The sequence below is a fragment of the Pleurodeles waltl genome, chromosome 3_1 (assembly GCF_031143425.1).
Source record: "Pleurodeles waltl isolate 20211129_DDA chromosome 3_1, aPleWal1.hap1.20221129, whole genome shotgun sequence".
Taxonomy (NCBI): domain Eukaryota; kingdom Metazoa; phylum Chordata; class Amphibia; order Caudata; family Salamandridae; genus Pleurodeles; species Pleurodeles waltl.
Genome location: NC_090440.1, coordinates 1,908,237,198 through 1,908,256,681, shown reverse-complemented (window position 1 = coordinate 1,908,256,681; position 19,484 = coordinate 1,908,237,198). Strand labels below are relative to the sequence as shown.

At 44.9% G+C, this 19,484-nt stretch overlaps 1 protein-coding gene across 1 annotated transcript in view; it reads right to left on the bottom strand.

Annotated features, from left to right (window-relative positions):
• The window catches only part of ORC2 (origin recognition complex subunit 2), a 239,094-nt gene that overhangs the window by 187,516 nt on the left and 32,094 nt on the right, over positions 1-19,484 (bottom strand). The window contains exon 2 of the mRNA XM_069226083.1: positions 18,489-18,592. Within this exon, the coding sequence (XP_069082184.1) occupies positions 18,489-18,582 (94 nt within the window). The 5' untranslated portion in view covers positions 18,583-18,592. The remainder of the gene's footprint in view (positions 1-18,488; positions 18,593-19,484) is intronic.

The following is a 19,484-nucleotide window of genomic DNA, read 5'->3' as shown; positions in this document are numbered from 1 at the left end:
CTAAGTGTCCACTTTTAAAACAGCTATTTGTGAATAACTTGAAAAGTATACATGCAATTTTGATGATTTGAAGTTCCTAAAGTACTTACCTGCAATACCTTTCGAATGAGATATTACATGTAGAATTTGAACCTGTGGTTCCTAAAATAAACTAAGAAAATATATTTTTCTATATAAAAACCTATTGGCTGGATTTGTCTCTGAGTGTGTGTACCTCATTTATTGTCTATGTGTATGTACAACAAATGCTTAACACTACTCCTTGGATAAGCCTACTGCTCGACCACACTACCACAAAATAGAGCATTAATATTATCTCTTTTTACCACTATTTTACCTCTAAGGGGAACCCTTGGACTCTGTGCATGCTATTCCTTACTTTGAAATAGCACATACAGAGCCAACTTCCTACATTGGTGGATCAGCGGTGGGGTACAAGACTTTGCATTTGCTGGACTACTCAGCCAATACCTGATCACACGACAAATTCCAAAATTGTCATTAGAAATTGATTTTTGCAATTTGAAATTTTTCTAAATTCTTAAAAGTCCTGCTAGGGCCTTGTGTGTTAAGTCCCTGTTTAGCATTGTCTTTTAGAGTTTAAAAGTTTGTTAAAAGTTTGAAATTAGATTCTAGAAACAGTTTTAGATTCTTTAAAAAGTCTTCCAACTCTTAGCAAAACAATGTCTGATACAGAGATGAATGTGGTGGAACTCGACACCACACCTTACCTCCATCTTAAGATGAGGGAGCTAAGGTCTCTCTGTAATATCAAAAAAATAACCATTGGCTCCAGACCTACCAAAATTCAGCTCCAGGAGCTATTGGCAGAGTTTGAAAAAGCCAACCCCTCTGATGATGACCTCACAGAGGAAGAAATTAGTGACTTGGAGGCCAACGTCCCTCCTCCAGTCCTAAATAGGGAGAACAGGACCCCTCAAGTCCTGTCTCCAACTGTGTTAGTCAGAAATAGTGAGTCCCTCACAGGAGGGTCCCACATTTCTGAAATCACTGAGGATGCTCTCAGTGAAGATGACCTCCTGTTAGCCAGGATGGCCAAAAGATTGGCTTTAGAGAGACAGCTCCTAGCCATAGAAAGGGAAAGACAAGAGATGGGCCTAGGACCCATCAATGGTGGCAGCAATATAAATAGGGTCAGAGATTCTCCTGACATGTTAAAAATCCCCAAAGGGATTGTGACAAAATATGAAGATGGTGATGACATCACCAAATGGTTCACAGCTTTTGAGAGGGCTTGTGTAACCAGAAAAGTGAACAGATCTCACTGGGGTGCTCTCCTTTGGGAAATGTTCACTGGAAAGTGTAGGGATAGACTCCTCACACTCTCTGGAAAAGATGCAGAATCTTATGACCTCATGAAGGGTACCCTGATTGAGGGCTTTGGATTCTCCACTGAGGAGTACAGGATTAGGTTCAGGGGGGCTCAAAAATCCTCAAGCCAGACCTGGGTTGACTTTGTTGACTACTCAGTGAAAACACTAGATGGTTGGATTCAAGGCAGTGGTGTAAGTAATTATGATGGGCTGTACAATTTATTTGTGAAAGAACACCTATTGAGTCATTGTTTCAATGATAAACTGCATCAGCATCTGGTAGACCTAGGACCAATTTCTCCCCAAGAATTGGGAAAGAAGGCGGACCATTGGGTCAAGACAAGGGTGTCCAAAACTTCAACAGGGGGTGACCAAAAGAAAGGGGTCACAAAGACTCCCCAGGGGAAGGGTGATGAGACAACCAAAACTAAAAATAGTAAAGAGTCTTCTACAGGCCCCCAAAAACCTGCACAGGACGGTGGGCCCAGAGCCTCTTCACAAAACAATGGGTACAAGGGTAAAAACTTTGATCCCAAAAAGGCCTGGTGTCATAGCTGTAAACAGCATGGACACCAAACTGGAGACAAGGCCTGTCCCAAGAAAGGTTCCACTCCAAACTCCCATCCAGGTAACACTGGTATGGCTAGTCTCCAAGTGGGATCAACAGTGTGCCCAGAGCAAATCAGGGTCCACACTGAAGCTACTCTAGTTTCTGAGGGTGGGGTGGATTTAGCCACACTAGCTGTCTGGCCGCCTAACATGCAAAAATACAGACAGCAACTCTTAATTAATGGGACTAGAATAGAGGGCCTGAGGGATACAGGTGCCAGTGTCACCATGGTGACAGAGAAACTGGTTTCCCCTGGCCAATACCTGACTGGAAAAACTTACACAGTCACCAACGCTGACAATCAGAGAAAAGTACATCCCATGGCAATGGTTACTTTAGAATGGGGAGGGGTCAATGGCCTGAAACAGGTGGTGGTCTCCTCAAATATCCCAGTGGACTGTCTGCTTGGAAATGACCTGGAGTCCTCAGCATGGGCTGAGGTAGAACTAAAAACCCATGCAGCAATGCTGGGTATCCCTGAACTGGTGTGTGTGAAAACAAGAGCACAATGCAAGGCACAGGGTGAAAAAGTAGAGCTGGAGTCTGGAAAAATGGCCCAGCCTACCAAGAGAACAGGAAAGTCAGTTGGGAAACCAACTGCAACACAGCAAAAGAAAGGGAACCTCTCTTCTCAGGAAGAAGTTCTGCCCTCTGAGGGAACTGAGCCTTTGGAGCTTGAACCTTATCAGGTTGAGCTCTTAGGCCCAGGGGGACCCTCAAGGGAGGAGCTGTGTAAGGGACAAGAAACCTGTCCCTCTCTTGAAGGCCTTAGGCAGCAAGCTGCTGAAGAGTCCAAAGGCAAGAAAAATGGAACACATAGGGTCTATTGGGAAGATGGACTCCTGTACACTGAGGCCAGAGACCCCAAACCTGGTGCCACTAGGAGAGTGGTAGTGCCTCAGCTGTTCAGGAAGTTCATCCTAACATTGGCCCATGACATTCCCCTTGCTGGACATTTGGGACAAACCAAGACGTGGGAGAGGTTAGTCAACCACTTCTACTGGCCCAATATGTCCAACATGGTTAAGGAGTTTTGCCTCTCCTGCCCCACCTGTCAAGCCAGTGGTAAGACAGGTGGTCATCCAAAGGCCCCCCTCATTCCACTTCCAGTGGTGGGGGTTCCCTTTGAAAGAGTGGGTGTGGACATAGTTGGTCCACTAGAACCTCCTACAGCCTCAGGAAATATGTATATCCTGGTAGTAGTGGATCATGCTACCAGGTATCCTGAAGCTATTCCCCTTAGGTCGACTACTGCCCCTGCAGTAGCCAAGGCCCTCATTGGTATCTTTACCAGAGTGGGTTTCCCTAAGGAGGTGGTGTCTGACAGAGGTACCAACTTCATGTCAGCATACCTAAAGCACATGTGGAATGAGTGTGGAGTGACTTATAAATTCACTACACCATACCATCCACAAACTAATGGCTTGGTTGAGAGATTCAACAAGACATTAAAAGGCATGATCATGGGGCTCCCAGAAAAACTCAAAAGGAGATGGGATGTCCTCTTGCCATGTCTGCTTTTCGCTTACAGAGAGGTGCCACAGAAGGGAGTAGGATTCTCACCCTTTGAACTTCTGTTTGGTCATCCTGTAAGGGGACCACTTGCCCTTGTTAAAGAAGGCTGGGAGAGACCTCTCCATGAGCCTAAACAGGACATAGTGGACTATGTACTTGGCCTTCGCTCTAGAATGGCAGAGTACATGGAAAAGGCAACCAAAAACCTTGAGGCCAGCCAACAGCTCCAGAAGTTTTGGTATGACCAAAAGGCTGCACTGGTTGAGTTCCAACCAGGGCAGAAAGTCTGGGTTCTGGAGCCTGTGGCTCCCAGGGCACTCCAGGACAAATGGAGTGGCCCTTACCCAGTGCTAGAAAGGAAGAGTCAGGTCACCTACCTGGTGGACCTGGGCACAAGCAGGAGCCCCAAGAGGGTGATCCATGTGAACCGCCTTAAGCTCTTCCATGACAGGGCTGATGTGAATCTGTTGATGGTAACAGATGAGGATCAGGAGGCAGAGAGTGAACCTCTCCCTGATCTTCTGTCATCAGACCCAAAAGATGGCACAGTAGATGGAGTGATCTACTCAGACACCCTCTCTGGCCAACAGCAAGCTGATTGTAGGAGAGTCCTACAACAGTTTCCTGAACTCTTCTCCTTAACCCCTGGTCAGACACACCTGTGTACCCATGATGTGGACACAGGAGACAGCATGCCTGTCAAGAACAAAATTTTTAGACAGTCTGACCATGTTAAGGAAAGCATCAAGGTGGAAGTCCACAAGATGCTAGAATTGGGAGTAATTGAGCGCTCTGACAGCCCCTGGGCTAGCCCAGTGGTCTTAGTCCCCAAACCTCACACCAAAGATGGAAAGAAAGAGATGAGGTTTTGTGTGGACTACAGAGGGCTCAATTCTGTCACCAAGACAGATGCTCATCCAATTCCTAGAGCTGATGAGCTCATAGATAAATTAGGTGCTGCCAAATTCTTAAGTACCTTTGACTTGACAGCAGGGTACTGGCAAATAAAAATGGCACCTGGAGCAAAAGAGAAAACAGCATTCTCCACACCTGATGGGCATTATCAGTTTACTGTTATGCCCTTTGGGTTAAAGAATGCCCCTGCCACCTTCCAAAGGTTGGTGAATCAAGTCCTTGCTGGCTTGGAGTCCTTTAGCACAGCTTATCTTGATGATATTGCTGTCTTTAGCTCCACCTGGCAGGATCACCTGGTCCACCTGAAGAAGGTTTTGAAGGCTCTGCAATCTGCAGGCCTCTCTATCAAGGCATCCAAATGCCAGATAGGGCAGGGAACTGTGGTTTACTTGGGCCACCTTGTAGGTGGAGGCCAAGTTCAGCCACTCCAACCCAAGATCCAGACTATTCTGGACTGGGTAGCTCCAAAAACCCAGACTCAAGTCAGGGCATTCCTTGGCTTGACTGGGTATTACAGGAGGTTTGTGAAGGGATATGGATCCATTGTGACAGCCCTCACTGAACTCACCTCCAAGAAAATGCCCAAGAAAGTGAACTGGACTGTGGAATGCCAACAGGCCTTTGACACCCTGAAACAAGCAATGTGCTCAGCACCAGTTCTAAAAGCTCCAGATTATTCTAAGCAGTTAATTGTGCAGACTGATGCCTCTGAACATGGGATAGGGGCAGTTTTGTCCCAAACAAATGATGATGGCCTTGACCAGCCTGTTGCTTTCATTAGCAGGAGGTTACTCCCCAGGGAGCAGCGTTGGAGTGCCATTGAGAGGGAGGCCTTTGCTGTGGTTTGGTCCCTGAAGAAGCTGAGACCATACCTCTTTGGGACTCACTTCCTAGTTCAAACTGACCACAGACCTCTCAAATGGCTGATGCAAATGAAAGGTGAAAATCCTAAACTGTTGAGGTGGTCCATCTCCCTACAGGGAATGGACTTTATAGTGGAACACAGACCTGGGACTGCCCATGCCAATGCAGATGGCCTTTCCAGGTTCTTCCACTTAGAAAATGAAGACTCTCTTGGGAAAGGTTAGTCTCATCCTCTTTCGTTTGGGGGGGGTTGTGTAAGGAAATGCCTCCTTGGCATGGTTGCCCCCTGACTTTTTGCCTTTGCTGATGCTATGTTTACAATTGAAAGTGTGCTGAGGCCTGCTAACCAGGCCCCAGCACCAGTGTTCTTTCCCTAACCTGTACTTTTGTATCCACAATTGGCAGACCCTGGCATCCAGATAAGTCCCTTGTAACTGGTACTTCTAGTACCAAGGGCCCTGATGCCAAGGAAGGTCTCTAAGGGCTGCAGCATGTCTTGTGCCACCCTGGAGACCTCTCACTCAGCACAGACACACTGCTTGCCAGCTTGTGTGTGCTAGTGAGGACAAAACGAGTAAGTCGACATGGCACTCCCCTCAGGGTGCCATGCCAGCCTCTCACTGCCTATGCAGTATAGGTAAGACACCCCTCTAGCAGGCCTTACAGCCCTAAGGCAGGGTGCACTATACCATAGGTGAGGGTACCAGTGCATGAGCATGGTACCCCTACAGTGTCTAAACAAAACCTTAGACATTGTAAGTGCAGGGTAGCCATAAGAGTATATGGTCTGGGAGTCTGTCAAACACGAACTCCACAGCACCATAATGGCTACACTGAAAACTGGGAAGTTTGGTATCAAACTTCTCAGCACAATAAATGCACACTGATGCCAGTGTACATTTTATTGCAAAATACACCCCAGAGGGCACCTTAGAGGTGCCCCCTGAAACTTAACCGACTGTCTGTGTAGGCTGACTAGTTCCAGCAGCCTGCCACATCAGAGACATGTTGCTGGCCCCATGGGGAGAGTGCCTTTGTCACTCTGAGGCCAGTAACAAAGCCTGCACTGGGTGGAGATGCTAACACCTCCCCCAGGCAGGAGCTGTGACACCTGGCGGTGAGCCTCAAAGGCTCACCCCTTTGTCACAGCCCAGCAGGGCACTCCAGCTTAGTGGAGTTGCCCGCCCCCTCCGGCCACGGCCCCCACTTTTGGCGGCAAGGCTGGAGGGAACAAAGAAAGCAACAAGGAGGAGTCACTGGCCAGTCAGGACAGCCCCTAAGGTGTCCTGAGCTGAGGTGACTCTAACTTTTAGAAATCCTCCATCTTGCAGATGGAGGATTCCCCCAATAGGGTTAGGATTGTGACCCCCTCCCCTTGGGAGGAGGCACAAAGAGGGTGTACCCACCCTCAGGGCTAGTAGCCATTGGCTACTAACCCCCCAGACCTAAACACGCCCTTAAATTTAGTATTTAAGGGCTACCCTGAACCCTAGAAAATTAGATTCCTGCAACTACAAGAAGAAGGACTGCCTAGCTGAAAACCCCTGCAGAGGAAGACCAGAAGACGACAACTGCCTTGGCTCCAGAAACTCACCGGCCTGTCTCCTGCCTTCCAAAGATCCTGCTCCAGCGACGCCTTCCAAAGGGACCAGCGACCTCGACATCCTCTGAGGACTGCCCCTGCTTCGAAAAGACAAGAAACTCCCGAGGACAGCGGACCTGCTCCAAGAAAAGCTGCAACTTTGTTTCCAGCAGCTTTAAAGAACCCTGCAAGCTCCCCGCAAGAAGCGTGAGACTTGCAACACTGCACCCGGCGACCCCGACTCGGCTGGTGGCGATCCAACACCTCAGGAGGGACCCCAGGACTACTCTAAGACTGTGAGTACAAAAACCTGTCCCCCCTGAGCCCCCACAGCGCCGCCTGCAGAGGGAATCCCGAGGCTTCCCCTGACCGCGACTCTTTGAATCCTAAGTCCCGACACCTGGGAGAGACCCTGCACCCGCAGCCCCCAGGACCTGAAGGACCGGACTTTCACTGGAGGAGTGACCCCCAGGAGTCCCTCTCCCTTGACCAAGTGGAGGTTTCCCCGAGGAACCCCCCCCTTGCCTGCCTGCAGCGCTGAAGAGATCCCTAGATCTCCCATTGACTTCCATTACAAACCCGACGCTTGTTTCTACACTGCACCCGGCCGCCCCCGCGCTGCTGAGGGTGAAATTTCTGTGTGGGCCTGTGTCCCCCCCGGTGCCCCACAAAACCCCCTTGGTCTGCCCTCCGAAGACGCGGGTACTTACCTGCAAGCAGACCGGAACCGGGGCACCCCCTTCTCTCCATTCTAGCCTATGCGTTTTGGGCACCACTTTGAACTCTGCACCTGACCGGCCCTGAGCTGCTGGTGTGGTGACTTTGGGGTTGCTCTGAACCCCCAACGGTGGGCTACCTTGGACCAAGAACTAAGCCCTGTAAGTGTCTTACTTACCTGGTTAACCTAACAAATACTTACCTCCCCTAGGAACTGTGAAAATTGCACTAAGTGTCCACTTTTAAAACAGCTATTTGTGAATAACTTGAAAAGTATACATGCAATTTTGATGATTTGAAGTTCCTAAAGTACTTACCTGCAATACCTTTCGAATGAGATATTACATGTAGAATTTGAACCTGTGGTTCCTAAAATAAACTAAGAAAAGATATTTTTCTATATAAAAACCTATTGGCTGGATTTGTCTCTGAGTGTGTGTACCTCATTTATTGTCTATGTGTATGTACAACAAATGCTTAACACTACTCCTTGGATAAGCCTACTGCTCGACCACACTACCACAAAATAGAGCATTAGTATTATCTCTTTTTACCACTATTTTACCTCTAAGGGGAACCCTTGGACTCTGTGCATGCTATTCCTTACTTTGAAATAGCACATACAGAGCCAACTTCCTACATCAGGTAACTATAACTCGTGCCCTAAGGTAATTATAACTCGCGCACCCGCCATGCATATTTTTCTCATCAATAACTTTATTGCAAATCCTGCAGTGATATGAATAATTATTTCATAGAAGAGGTCATTAGTGATGTAATATGTGGGGTAATTAGAAGTATATGCCAAGGGCTCAAATGTTGCCGTGAATTAAAGACAAAATGCTTTTTTGCCCTGGCTGGTTCCCAGGGGGACTCCTTAACCAATGCTAGAGGCTCAGGTATTCCTACCTTGGCTCCTTTTTTTTTTTGCTTTTTTTTGGTGGGGTCTCGGCTGAAGCCAAATCCCAAAATGCCTGCCAACACGTCCTAGTTGAAGCGTTGGCAGCCAATCAGATCTCTGCACAAGATCGGGAGGATTCACAAAGTGCTTGCACCTCGAGATATACAATTTGTTTTTCCTTTAATAGCTCCAAAACCACTGGATGGATTTACACCAAAAAGCGTGCTCTACGGACCAAAAGCTACCTTTCTGCCAAATTTGTTGTAATTGTAATTGTAATTGTAAATGTTTTGGGCTGTAGTAGTATTCAAAACCCCTATGAGAACATGGGAAATTAACTTTTTTTGACCTCACCAATTTTCTCGGTCCCTGCTTGACGGATTACCCCAAACCTTTCCATGTACAAGAAGACACTTGGGCCCACGTTTTTTTTTTTTTTTTAAAGAAATATTTGTGAAGAAACAGCGCCAAAGACATAGCCAAGTCAAAAAACACTTTTTCAATGGAAACTGGGTCCTAACTAGAACTACTCTAAACTTTTAAATATATGCGAATACATATAAGATATTGCCAGTATAAACTCATAAATCTGTAAATATTTACACAGTTTATATTTAAGAATGCATATGGATTTAGTTGTTAGAACTGAATTTTAAAGTGAAAGTAAAATTTAAATAAACAAATATTAACCAAAAATAATTATGTTTAAAAAAATGATTATGTTTACACAAGTGTATAAACATACGTGTGTATTTCTATTTATAAACATGTATGCTTCCAGTGGTTTTAAAGCTTGCATTTCATAGAAATTGTAGCTTAACTGTAAATTGTCTTCTGTATTTTATAGTGCTGAATTAATTTGTAGGCTAGTTAACTTCATTAAACACGTTTATATGGTACCGTTAGCACAGAATTTCGCCTTTCTTTCTGTGCTGGCAAAAACGTCAGTACACATGACAAGATCTCCCTTGCAGGCCGATGCATGATGCAAGCATCTACCAATTAATCCTTCCAACAAATATTGCAAATGCAAAACCCCTTCATTAAAAAGTTACGTTGCAATTTATTTTCTTTCTTTATCTATGTCTGGATAAACACATTGTGTGGTGCCAACATACTTCATAAGAAAAGCACATCTTAGAATTTTTGAATGACCTTACAACGTGCCTTGCATTTAAAATTTGACTTATAACAACACTCGTTGCATAAAACACATTTAAATATCATCACATTATCCCCACAACAATTAAGTAATACAAAAAAATACTTAACAAGTAACGTGTAATAAGATCCTATAGTGGCAACTCTGGCCTTCTCCGTCGTGGTTTATAAAGGTCACGGGAATCCCTCATTAGCAATATAGGCCCTTATTACACAGTTACCCGTTATGTATTCTGCCTCTCAATATATATGTATATATGAATACAGATCAATACATCAGGAGTACCTTTACATCTAGACTTCTCAGACAATTTATATACAAGTTGTCTGCGAAGTTCAGATGAAAAGGTAAGTACTGTCAGCAAAATAACGCCTGATGTACTTGCCTGCCATGTATTCACTGACAACCAAATAAATACTGCTAAAAGTTATGGATGTAACACTGCTGAAGGAAAAAACAACACAGGGGCACAGGCAACTCTAAATACAAGTGAAAATAACCCAGCAACTGGGGGATTGACTGTGGCACCTACACATGAGGTACAGGAGTATATTGGGAGATCTAAGAGGAAACTGACAATTATAAAATGATTACACCAATTAAGAGCAACAAGTATGCCCTTGATATTGAGTGTGAGGAATGGCAATCATTCTTTGGTTACTGATCAGTAGTTTCATGTTGGGGACAATGGGGTGGTACAATCTTTTAAAGGGTGGCAAAAGCTGACAGCTTTCATTTTACAGGGTAAAAGCTGCTTTACTTCAACCACTACGGGACAGTAATAAACGCATTTTGAGATAATCTTGTTTTTCATTATAGCCCACTATAGACAAAAAACCTGATAAAAGTTTACAAAGGGGAAGAGAAACATACATTACTGCCTTTGGTACACTCTAGTCCTTCGTTGAGGACATGCCAGCCACAGAGTGGGCAATCCTGCCTTACCCCGAATGTGGGAGTCCGGAACCGTACAAGCTGCACACATGGGCAGGGCACTTCTGTTGGTGTCTAAATGGTGGAAATCTCAGCGTTGTGTATTATGGCTTGAGGCGAAATGGCCTAAACAACAGGGGTTAAGCCACACTTGCCAGTTTAAAGCAAAAGTAACAACACTTGCCTGAACCACGACTCTCCTGTTCTCTGCCTTAACCATGCATGTGCCTAAACCTAGGGTGACCACGTGTTCATAATTTTCACAGACTGCCCGAAATTTAGCCCTGCCGCCCATAATGGATTGCTGAACGGATGGCATTTGTCCGTGATTTTAGCCTTTGGACAAACACACAAAAGTTAATTTGACAATTTAGTTTTCCCAGCTGGAGTGTGAGGGAGGGGGTCTCTGTGCTCTGATCCCAAGGGAGGGGCAGACAGATAAGAAGCATACCTTCTTGCCAGAGTGCCTCCTTCCTGAAAGAAATGCAAATGTGGGCAACCGGTAAATCTGCAAATGTAAAGATTGGCTTTAATGGAAGGCGTCACTTGAAGGTTTTTGAGAGCAAAGATACTTTCTTTTAGAGAGGTACTGTAAGGGTGTTCCAAGCTGAGCTATGGAGTGTGTAGTTTTAATGGACAGTTATAAAAAATATCTGCACTAGGTATAGTCAGTATATTATTGAAATCTATAGTTTAGAAGCAATTTTTATGTTTAACCTAAATTCATATGCGCATTGTGTGGCAGCCTATATTATGCTGTGTATAATACATGTTTAAAATAATGACTTACACACTCACAGTGCTTTCAGGGACCTCGGGACCCCACAGTACTAACAATCATTGGCAAAGCCAATAGGTCTCGTCTATGCAAGAGTTATTGGCATTGCCAATGTGTTTAGCCATGTTATACACCAGAGTGGCTGCTGTTCAGCATGGCTAAACGTTAGTGGCATAGAGGAGAGTGGGGTGGAGTATCAGAGTGCAATGGCGAAGAGTGGAGAAGAGTGTAGTGGAGTGGCAGAGTGTGTTGTGTTTAAGAGTGGCATAAAGTAGAGTGGACTGGTGTACAGTGCACTGGCGTAGAGTGCTGCAGAATACAGTGGTGAATAGGTACTGAGTGTAGCTGCATTGAATTTAGTGGCGTACAATGCAGCGACATAGAATGCAGAGGCATAGAGTGGTGCATAGTAGAGTGCAGTGGTGTGGAGTGGTGCAGAGTAGAGTGCCACAGAGTGTAGTGGCGTACAACAGAATGGCAGAGTGTGCAGTAGTGCAAAGAGGTGTTTAGTGCAGTAGCACAGAGTGCAGAGTAGACTTGAACGGCATAGAGTGGTGTAGGGTAGCATAGAGTGGTGCAGAGTAGAGCGTACTGCTGTAGAGTGCAGTGGCATAGAGTGGAGTGATGCAAAGTAGAGTGCCTTAGAATGATGTGGCGTACAGTGTATTGGTATAGAATGCAGTAGTGCAGAGTAGAGTGGTGTAGAATACAGTGGCTGAGAGGGTTGTGTTGATGAGTAAAGTGGCATAGACCGCAGTGGCGTGTACTACAGTGGTGCAGAGTAAAGTGCAGTGGAGTACACTGCAGTTGCTTAGAGTGCACTGCCATAGAGCGCATTGGCGTAGAGTACAGTGGGCTGGGTGGCAGAGTGCAGTGGGGTACAGTACAGTGATGTAGAGTACTGTGGCACATAGTGCAGTGGCATAGAGTAGATTGTTTCAGAGTAGAGTGAAGTGGTGGAGGGTGCAGGGTAGAGTGCAGTGGTGTAAAGTGGAGAGGTGCAGGGTAGAGTACAGTGGCATAGAGTGCAGTGGCGTAGAGTAGATTATTTCAGAGTAGAGTGAAGTGGCATAGAGTGGAGAGGTGCAAGGTAGAGTAGTGTTTCGTAGAGTGGCATCAAGTGTAATGGCAGAGAGTAAAATGGTATAGAGTGCCGTGGAACAGAGTGCAGTGGTGCAGAGTAGATTAGAGTGATATACAGTGTATTGGCATATAGTGCAGTGACGTACAATTCAGTGTTGCAGAGTGGTATACAGTGCAGTTCTGCTGAGTAGATTGGGGTGGCCTAGACTGGAGTGGTGTAGCGTGCAAAGGTGCAGAAAGCAGTGGTGTAGAGAGCATTGGCATAGAGTAGAGTGGTACAGAGTGACGAGGCATAGCATGAATTGGCATAAAGTGGAGCAGTTTAGAGTGGAGTAGAGTGAAGAGTCCCAGAGTGCAGTGGCATGGAGTGTGTAAAGTGGAGGGATGCAGAGTAGAGTGCAGTGGTGTGGAGTGGTGCAGGGTAGAGTGGAGTATGCATGGTGTAGTAGCACGCTGCCATTACACGTTTTTGATTGAAATGACTGTTACAATGACACAGACATGCAGTTTTACTAATAAAACTATACAGGTAACAGACGATCTGTGGAAATTGCATCACCCAATGTAATGATTTGTTTTAATCATAATAAGGTATTTGTTTACAGCACAGTTCAGAATTATCAAAAACGTGCTTCATTTGTGTTCCTAATTCTGATTTATTCTGAAATCTAGCGCAGTTCATTTAAATGGTGTCATGTTAGAACAAAATAAAACTCTTTCCTACTCACAGTATTCAGCAAGATTGTCACATAAATCCTCTCCCTTCGAAGTTAGAGAAAGAAAAGTAAACACCAAGCTCCTACCGAAGACAGAGCCAGACATTTGAGCATATTATTTGAATACGCAGCAAATGTGACGAGATAAGAACAAAATTTACAGGCCTTTTTTTTTTCTTATTCTTTTTTTTTGTTTTGTTTTTTACAAAAAGGGAACATTCGGAAGGATACTGTAAATAATGTTTGGTCAAGGAAAAGGAGGGACCCGAGCTGGACAGCCAGTAAATTGAAAGCAACAAAAGGTGAATTACAAACCACAAAGCTAATGGCAAGCAACGGGCGAAATGTATTCCTAGGGAGGCTCTCTGAATGGACTTAAAGTGGCAGCCACAGGATCCTTTCTGGGGAAAGTCCAGTATTTTAGCCTACTCCGTGTCTTGCAGAGGTTTGGCCACATCAGTCTCCCAGATAGTATGGCGAGAAGGCCTGCAGTGGTCTCCATGTTGCAGGAAAGGTCTATAAACCCATCTTATCAGTTTGCCACCCGTCCCTATGGTGTAGGGATTCTGGCACACCTCATGTGGGGTTAGTGATAGGTGGCGGACATGAAATAGGGCATTAAATGATTGTTTAAGGTGGTTGTAAGTAAGGAGTGTTGACCCAGGTTAAGTTGGTAGTCTGCCACAAGAGTGTGGAAATCTAGTAACTCGCCATCCACAAACAAATCGCCCAATTTTAAGACACCTGTAGCATGCCATTAATGGAGCTGCCTGGAGCGCAGCAGTCTTGTGCAAGTGGGAAGGCCTAGCAGAGGTAGTGCAGGAACATAGGGGTTCTTTGTGTCAGTGAGTTTATAGGTTCTAGCAAGGCAATAAAACCTGGGCAGGATAACGCCGGATGGTGTTCTGTAGAATGGTCAGTAGGAAGCCATGAGTAGTGCAGTAAGCTCTCCTTAAAGTCTTTATGGATAAACCCCATCTCATGCAGGGGGTGGCAAGACAGCCAGCAAGCCACCCGTTGGTGCTGTGCAACTAAATAATAGTATTCCAAGTCCAGAAGGCCTAATCACAGGTATCTTTAGAGTGAAAAGATCGACCAGATGGCACCCCAGCAACCAAATCTCATGTGTGGCGTGTATCAGGAAGGAATGAGAGATGAGCAAGGGAAGGTTTGCAGAATACAATAATCGGGTAGCAAATCATCTTCATTAGTGCTACGTGGTCTATTACTGAAAGCGGAACAGAAGACCAAAAAGCAAACTGGGCTTGGAGGGACCATGTTTCTTTGCCCAGATTTCCATTGCGCAGATCAGAGGGGAAAATGTAGATATTATTCCCGAGGTATCAAAAGGTAACTGGTTCCCAGTTCAATCTGTTGTCTAATTGTAGATAAAGGGGAAACATTACCATATGTTAAAAAACACTAATTACATTTTTAAAATCTTTCTCATTTTCTTACATTTTGTTTGTGCAATTTACATCCCAAATACTTTGATGATTCTCTGTGTACTTTGACACTTAGGGATGGGCCAGATCACTGGTTTGGCTTTTGCTCAATTACAAAACCATTTTAAGACATGGGCAGAGTGGGTAGTTGCCTAGCACAACCTTGCAAGGGGTCTGGCTCCTGCTCACCCTTCACAGGCACAAACAGCGGACCATTATACCAAAACAGTTTGCCAGGTGGGTGGGAGCTGCTGTTCAACCACTTGACCGTGCCTCTTCTGTTTCTCTCCTCTCTGTTAAGACAATTCCCAAGGTACGCAATACCTTTCAATACTCTTGGTGGATCCATCTTGTCTCATTTTAGGAATTGTTCTTCTCTTCCTTATTTATCCAGTTCTTAGCAACAACCCCTCGGTAAATTGCTTTGGATCTCCCATCTGATCTCAATTTCATCCTCCTCTTTTAATCTCTTTGATTGGTAGTCTGGGATCCCAGTTCTGAGATAACTGTAGAGTCCTGGATGTATAATCTAGTGCTATGAGACTACAAACAAGTTGTGGGTACCTCAGATCCTGACATCAGGTGTGAGACTGTCGCCCCATATCATCTGCTCTGCCTCATTGTTATTTTTTTAAGTTTAAAGTCCACTGGAGGCTGAGGAGAGCCAGATGGTTCTGTTCAACTTGATTGAACTAGCATATGGTTACTTGCCCTAATGCTTCCTAACTGTTTGCCGGGGGTTTTAAAATGTTTAGAAACATAATCAGAATGTTACTGTTGCTTTCTTTCCAAGAAAGATTGAGTAGATTTGGGTACGGGTGATGGGCTTGACAGTGCTGAGGGACATTAATTTACTACTGAACAAGGACTTAATGTGACATCTGAATGCAGCATACTAGGAGACAATCACAAAAAACCATAGTGAATTAATAGTGCTATGTCAAAAATAGTAAATAAATGCACTGATAACATAGGGGATATGGCTTCTCCTAGGATGTGTCCGTAAAACTTCTGTTTGTTCTTAAATTTTTGTCCTGAATTTTGACCCTTTGTCCTGAATTTCTGTCCTTAATTTTGACCCTTTGTCCTGAATTTTTTTAAGTCCCTTCCAGAATTTGCCTCCATGCCAGGTGGTCACCTTACCTAAACCACACATATGATTGGTTAATGCAGAGAACGGTCTGCGGTCAAGCTGTGTGGATGGGCGGAAAGGAAGAGAAGAGGAAGATTCTGGAGAGGTAAGTGGTGATGGGGCTGGGTGTTTAGGGCGGGGGGGGTAGATTTTAGGGGTTGGGGAGGGTTTTAGGATGCCGAGCGGGGATGGGGGGTTGGGGTTGTTTTGTTTGACAGGAGGCCGAGTTTTAGGGTTCAGGGCAGGGGAGATTGGGTAGTTTTAAGTGGGAAGTGAGGTTTTTAATGGTGGGGGAGAGTATTAGGCCTGAGGGCTGGGGTCAGGGTAGTGTTTTGGAAGGGGCCAGGGAGCGGAGAGTGGAATATGGAGGATCGGGAGAAGTGAGTGTCAGGGTACTTTTTTTTTTTTTTTTTTTAAAGGGGACAGGGTTTTAGGTGTCAGGGCAGGTGGGGGGGTCGGGTAGTTTTTACAAAAGGGGGCAGTGTTTTAAGGCTCAGGGTGGGGTAGTTTTAAGGGCAGGGCCAGTTTTAAGGCTCAGCGTGGGGGGCTCAGAGAGAGGGGCGTTGGGGTAGTTTAAAGGGCAGGGTAGGTTTTAGGGCTCAAGGCAGAGGGGGTTGTAGTAGTTTTTTTTTTTTTTTTCTTTAAAAGGGGCAGTGTATTAGGGCTCAGGGCAGGGACTATCGGGGTAGTTTTAAGGGCATAGCGGGGTCAGTTTTAGGGCTCAGGAGTGGGGGAGGGTAGATTTAAGGGCAGGGTGGGGTCAGTTTTAGGGCTCAGTGGAGTCAGGGTAGTTTTAAGAGCAGGGCAGGGCAGGTTGTAGGGCTCAGGGGAGGGCAGGGGGGGTCAGTGTAGTTTTAAGGGTAGGGCGGGTCAGTTTTAGGGCTCAGTGCGGGAGAGTTTGGGGTAGCGTTTTTTAAAGGGGGGCAGGGTTTTTGGGTCTCAGGGTGGGTGGGGGATCTGGGGAATTTGTTTGGAAAGGGGAAAGGGTTTTAGGGCTCATGGCAGGGGTTTTGGGGTAGTTTTAAAGGTTGGGGTGTGGTGGAATGCAGGGCTGGGGTATCGGGAGTTAGGGGAGGACAGAGACGCGGTGCAATTTACCAGGCATATTCTTTTACCAAACATGCTTTACAACAAAATTTGTTGCAAATGCATGTGTGGTAAAGGCATGCATGGTAAAGACGCGGTTGTGGCGCCAACCACATTAAGGCATGTGTGGTTCGGCCATGCATGGTTGCGTCATACAACCTGGCTTGTGACATGCTATCTAGTTCATATCCCTCTACAGGTCTAATGCTGTGTTGCACCACTTGCCGCACTTGAGTTTTAGAGAAGTGATATCTGATGTATCTCTAAGGCTAATTCACAGGTGGTTCACAGGAGCTTAGTGCTTTCTTCCTCATGCAATCTTTGACTTTGCCCACACTGATGACCAACTGACCCTCAACAGTTCTATTCTTCACTAAACCCACAAGCCCCAACACAGTCATCCAGCCAGAGCACACTCATACAGGAGTCAGGCACGGCCTCCTGCAACAGACTGGGAACTGAAAGCAGCCTTGGCAACTTTTGTCAGGCCGGACCAATAGGGTGCATAGCGAGCGACTCTGACCACTACAGTGGGGCTTGGACGGGTTCGCGCCACCTCCTAAGAAAATCTGGGAACAAACAGCAACAACAGTGCATTCTACAACACATTTTTTTCATTATATATATATATATATATATACATATATATATATATATATATACACACACACACACACACACACACACACACACACACACACACACTTGTTTTTACAGCATAGTAAGTGATGACCTTACACTGCACCAGGATACGGATACCTTTACTGGAATTCTTCACTGATTCCCTCCCCATCACCCTCTAACAATGCCTCTCATCTCTCCATAGCCCCTCTCTCCCATGTACTTAATTTTTTTTATAGCACCTCCCTTACCAGTTTAGGGTGCTGGAGCACTTTACATCAAACACACATACAGAGACAATTAATCATACCCGTGTAAATCAGTGTTTAGAAAACATTCACAAAGGGGACTACAAGGTGTAGGATTCACAGGTCATCAATACTGGTTGGCATTTTTAAGAGTGCTTGGTCCGGAGAAGCATAAAGTCAGGATTCAGAACGTAACAAAGTGGTTAGGGTTGACTTTACTAATAATTTATGTCTACCCAAACAAACCCTTTTTAGCTAAATTAGGATAATTTCGAACTGGGGGAAAAACCTTGTACCATGTAGTTTGCATGCAGTTCTTTGATGGCAGTTCATAGCTCACTGTGCCAGATTATGATTGTAACTCATTAACTGCACAGTGACAAAGAAGCTGTGTGACAAAAGCAGTACCCCACACATTTATGCATATAAAATACTGTTCTGTGATATGCATAGTACACGTTCTTTGCAGCAGGCATATTAACCCTCTGCACTACCTTATATGAGACAAAACGACTACTACACAATAACCCGATCTCTCTCCAGCAGCTACATTAACAACGAGTTATCTTGGCACTTTAATTGTTGCCTGAAAACTGTTGGATACACAAGAATCTCTGCAGTGTTTTTAAAACTGATGCACTGCTACAAAACCGACCCCCCCACCCCCACGCCCAGTGAGAAAAGAAGCTTCAACCTCCACATTTCCAGCCTCGGGAAAACGCCTGATGCCCAATTAGGGCAGTCCAACCTTGCTTACCATAAGAAAAGAGAACACAAGTTAGAAATAAACACTCACATATCATTAAATTGCACAAAATGATGGCCACCTAATTTACTCATCATTACCTTCTTGCTTTTCGATGACATGTTCCAAAACATCTTCATCACCCACAAACTGGACATGAAGTTCTTCGTTATCGATTCTTCTCTGACGACTCATAACCAGGTCCCTAAAGAGAGACAGACCAATAAAATCAGGGCCACTGTAATATGCAGCAGGTGTAACTAAATTATCTGGCAAAGAAGGCAGATTATGTGAACCTTCTTTACAGATCAGCTGAACGACAAATTACATTTTATAATTATTATTTATGTGTCAAGACACAGGACCTAACAAAAGATGCAACATATTTGTGATTTTTTTAAAAGTCTGAGAGGCAGGCTAAAATTACTGAAGCTTTGTGAAAAATGGCAATGGTGTGAACTTAAATTTGGGTTAGCGCTACATTTAAAAAAATAATATTCATTTACTCTCTTTGAATTACAATTATGAAAACATTGATGTTTCCTGCTGCAAACAAATCCTCCCATCAAAATTCTCACCCCCTAAAAGGGGCTTATTCCAGAAATAAACATCACCACCTATGCGTTTCAACAACCCGGTCTTGCTCACAGTGATCAAGACCGGGTGGTCGAAACGCGTAGGTGGTGATGTTCTGTGGAGTACACAATTGAATTAAAACACATATGAACTTTCCTGGAGTGCAGCGTTACAATTGTTTGTTCAAGATATAGATATATATAGATATATATATATATATATGATTCCGAGGAGGATTTCTAACATCAAAGGGATATGCTGAGCTGCAAGAAGGTACTAACCCTCTCCGTGTGCACTGAGCAATTGGAGACAAATGTATGCTGGATTGGCTTTCTACTTAATTTAATGCTTTATGCAAGACTAAGCGTGTGGTAAGGGCAGGCTCACTTAGGAAAACGATGAGCATATCCTCTGGGAAATTGACTTCTCGGAATCGATGAGGCCCATGAACTGAGGAATGCCTCAGTATCAAGGGCCCAAGAGTTATGAAAGAAAATTATTATTAATGTGATGGATACTAA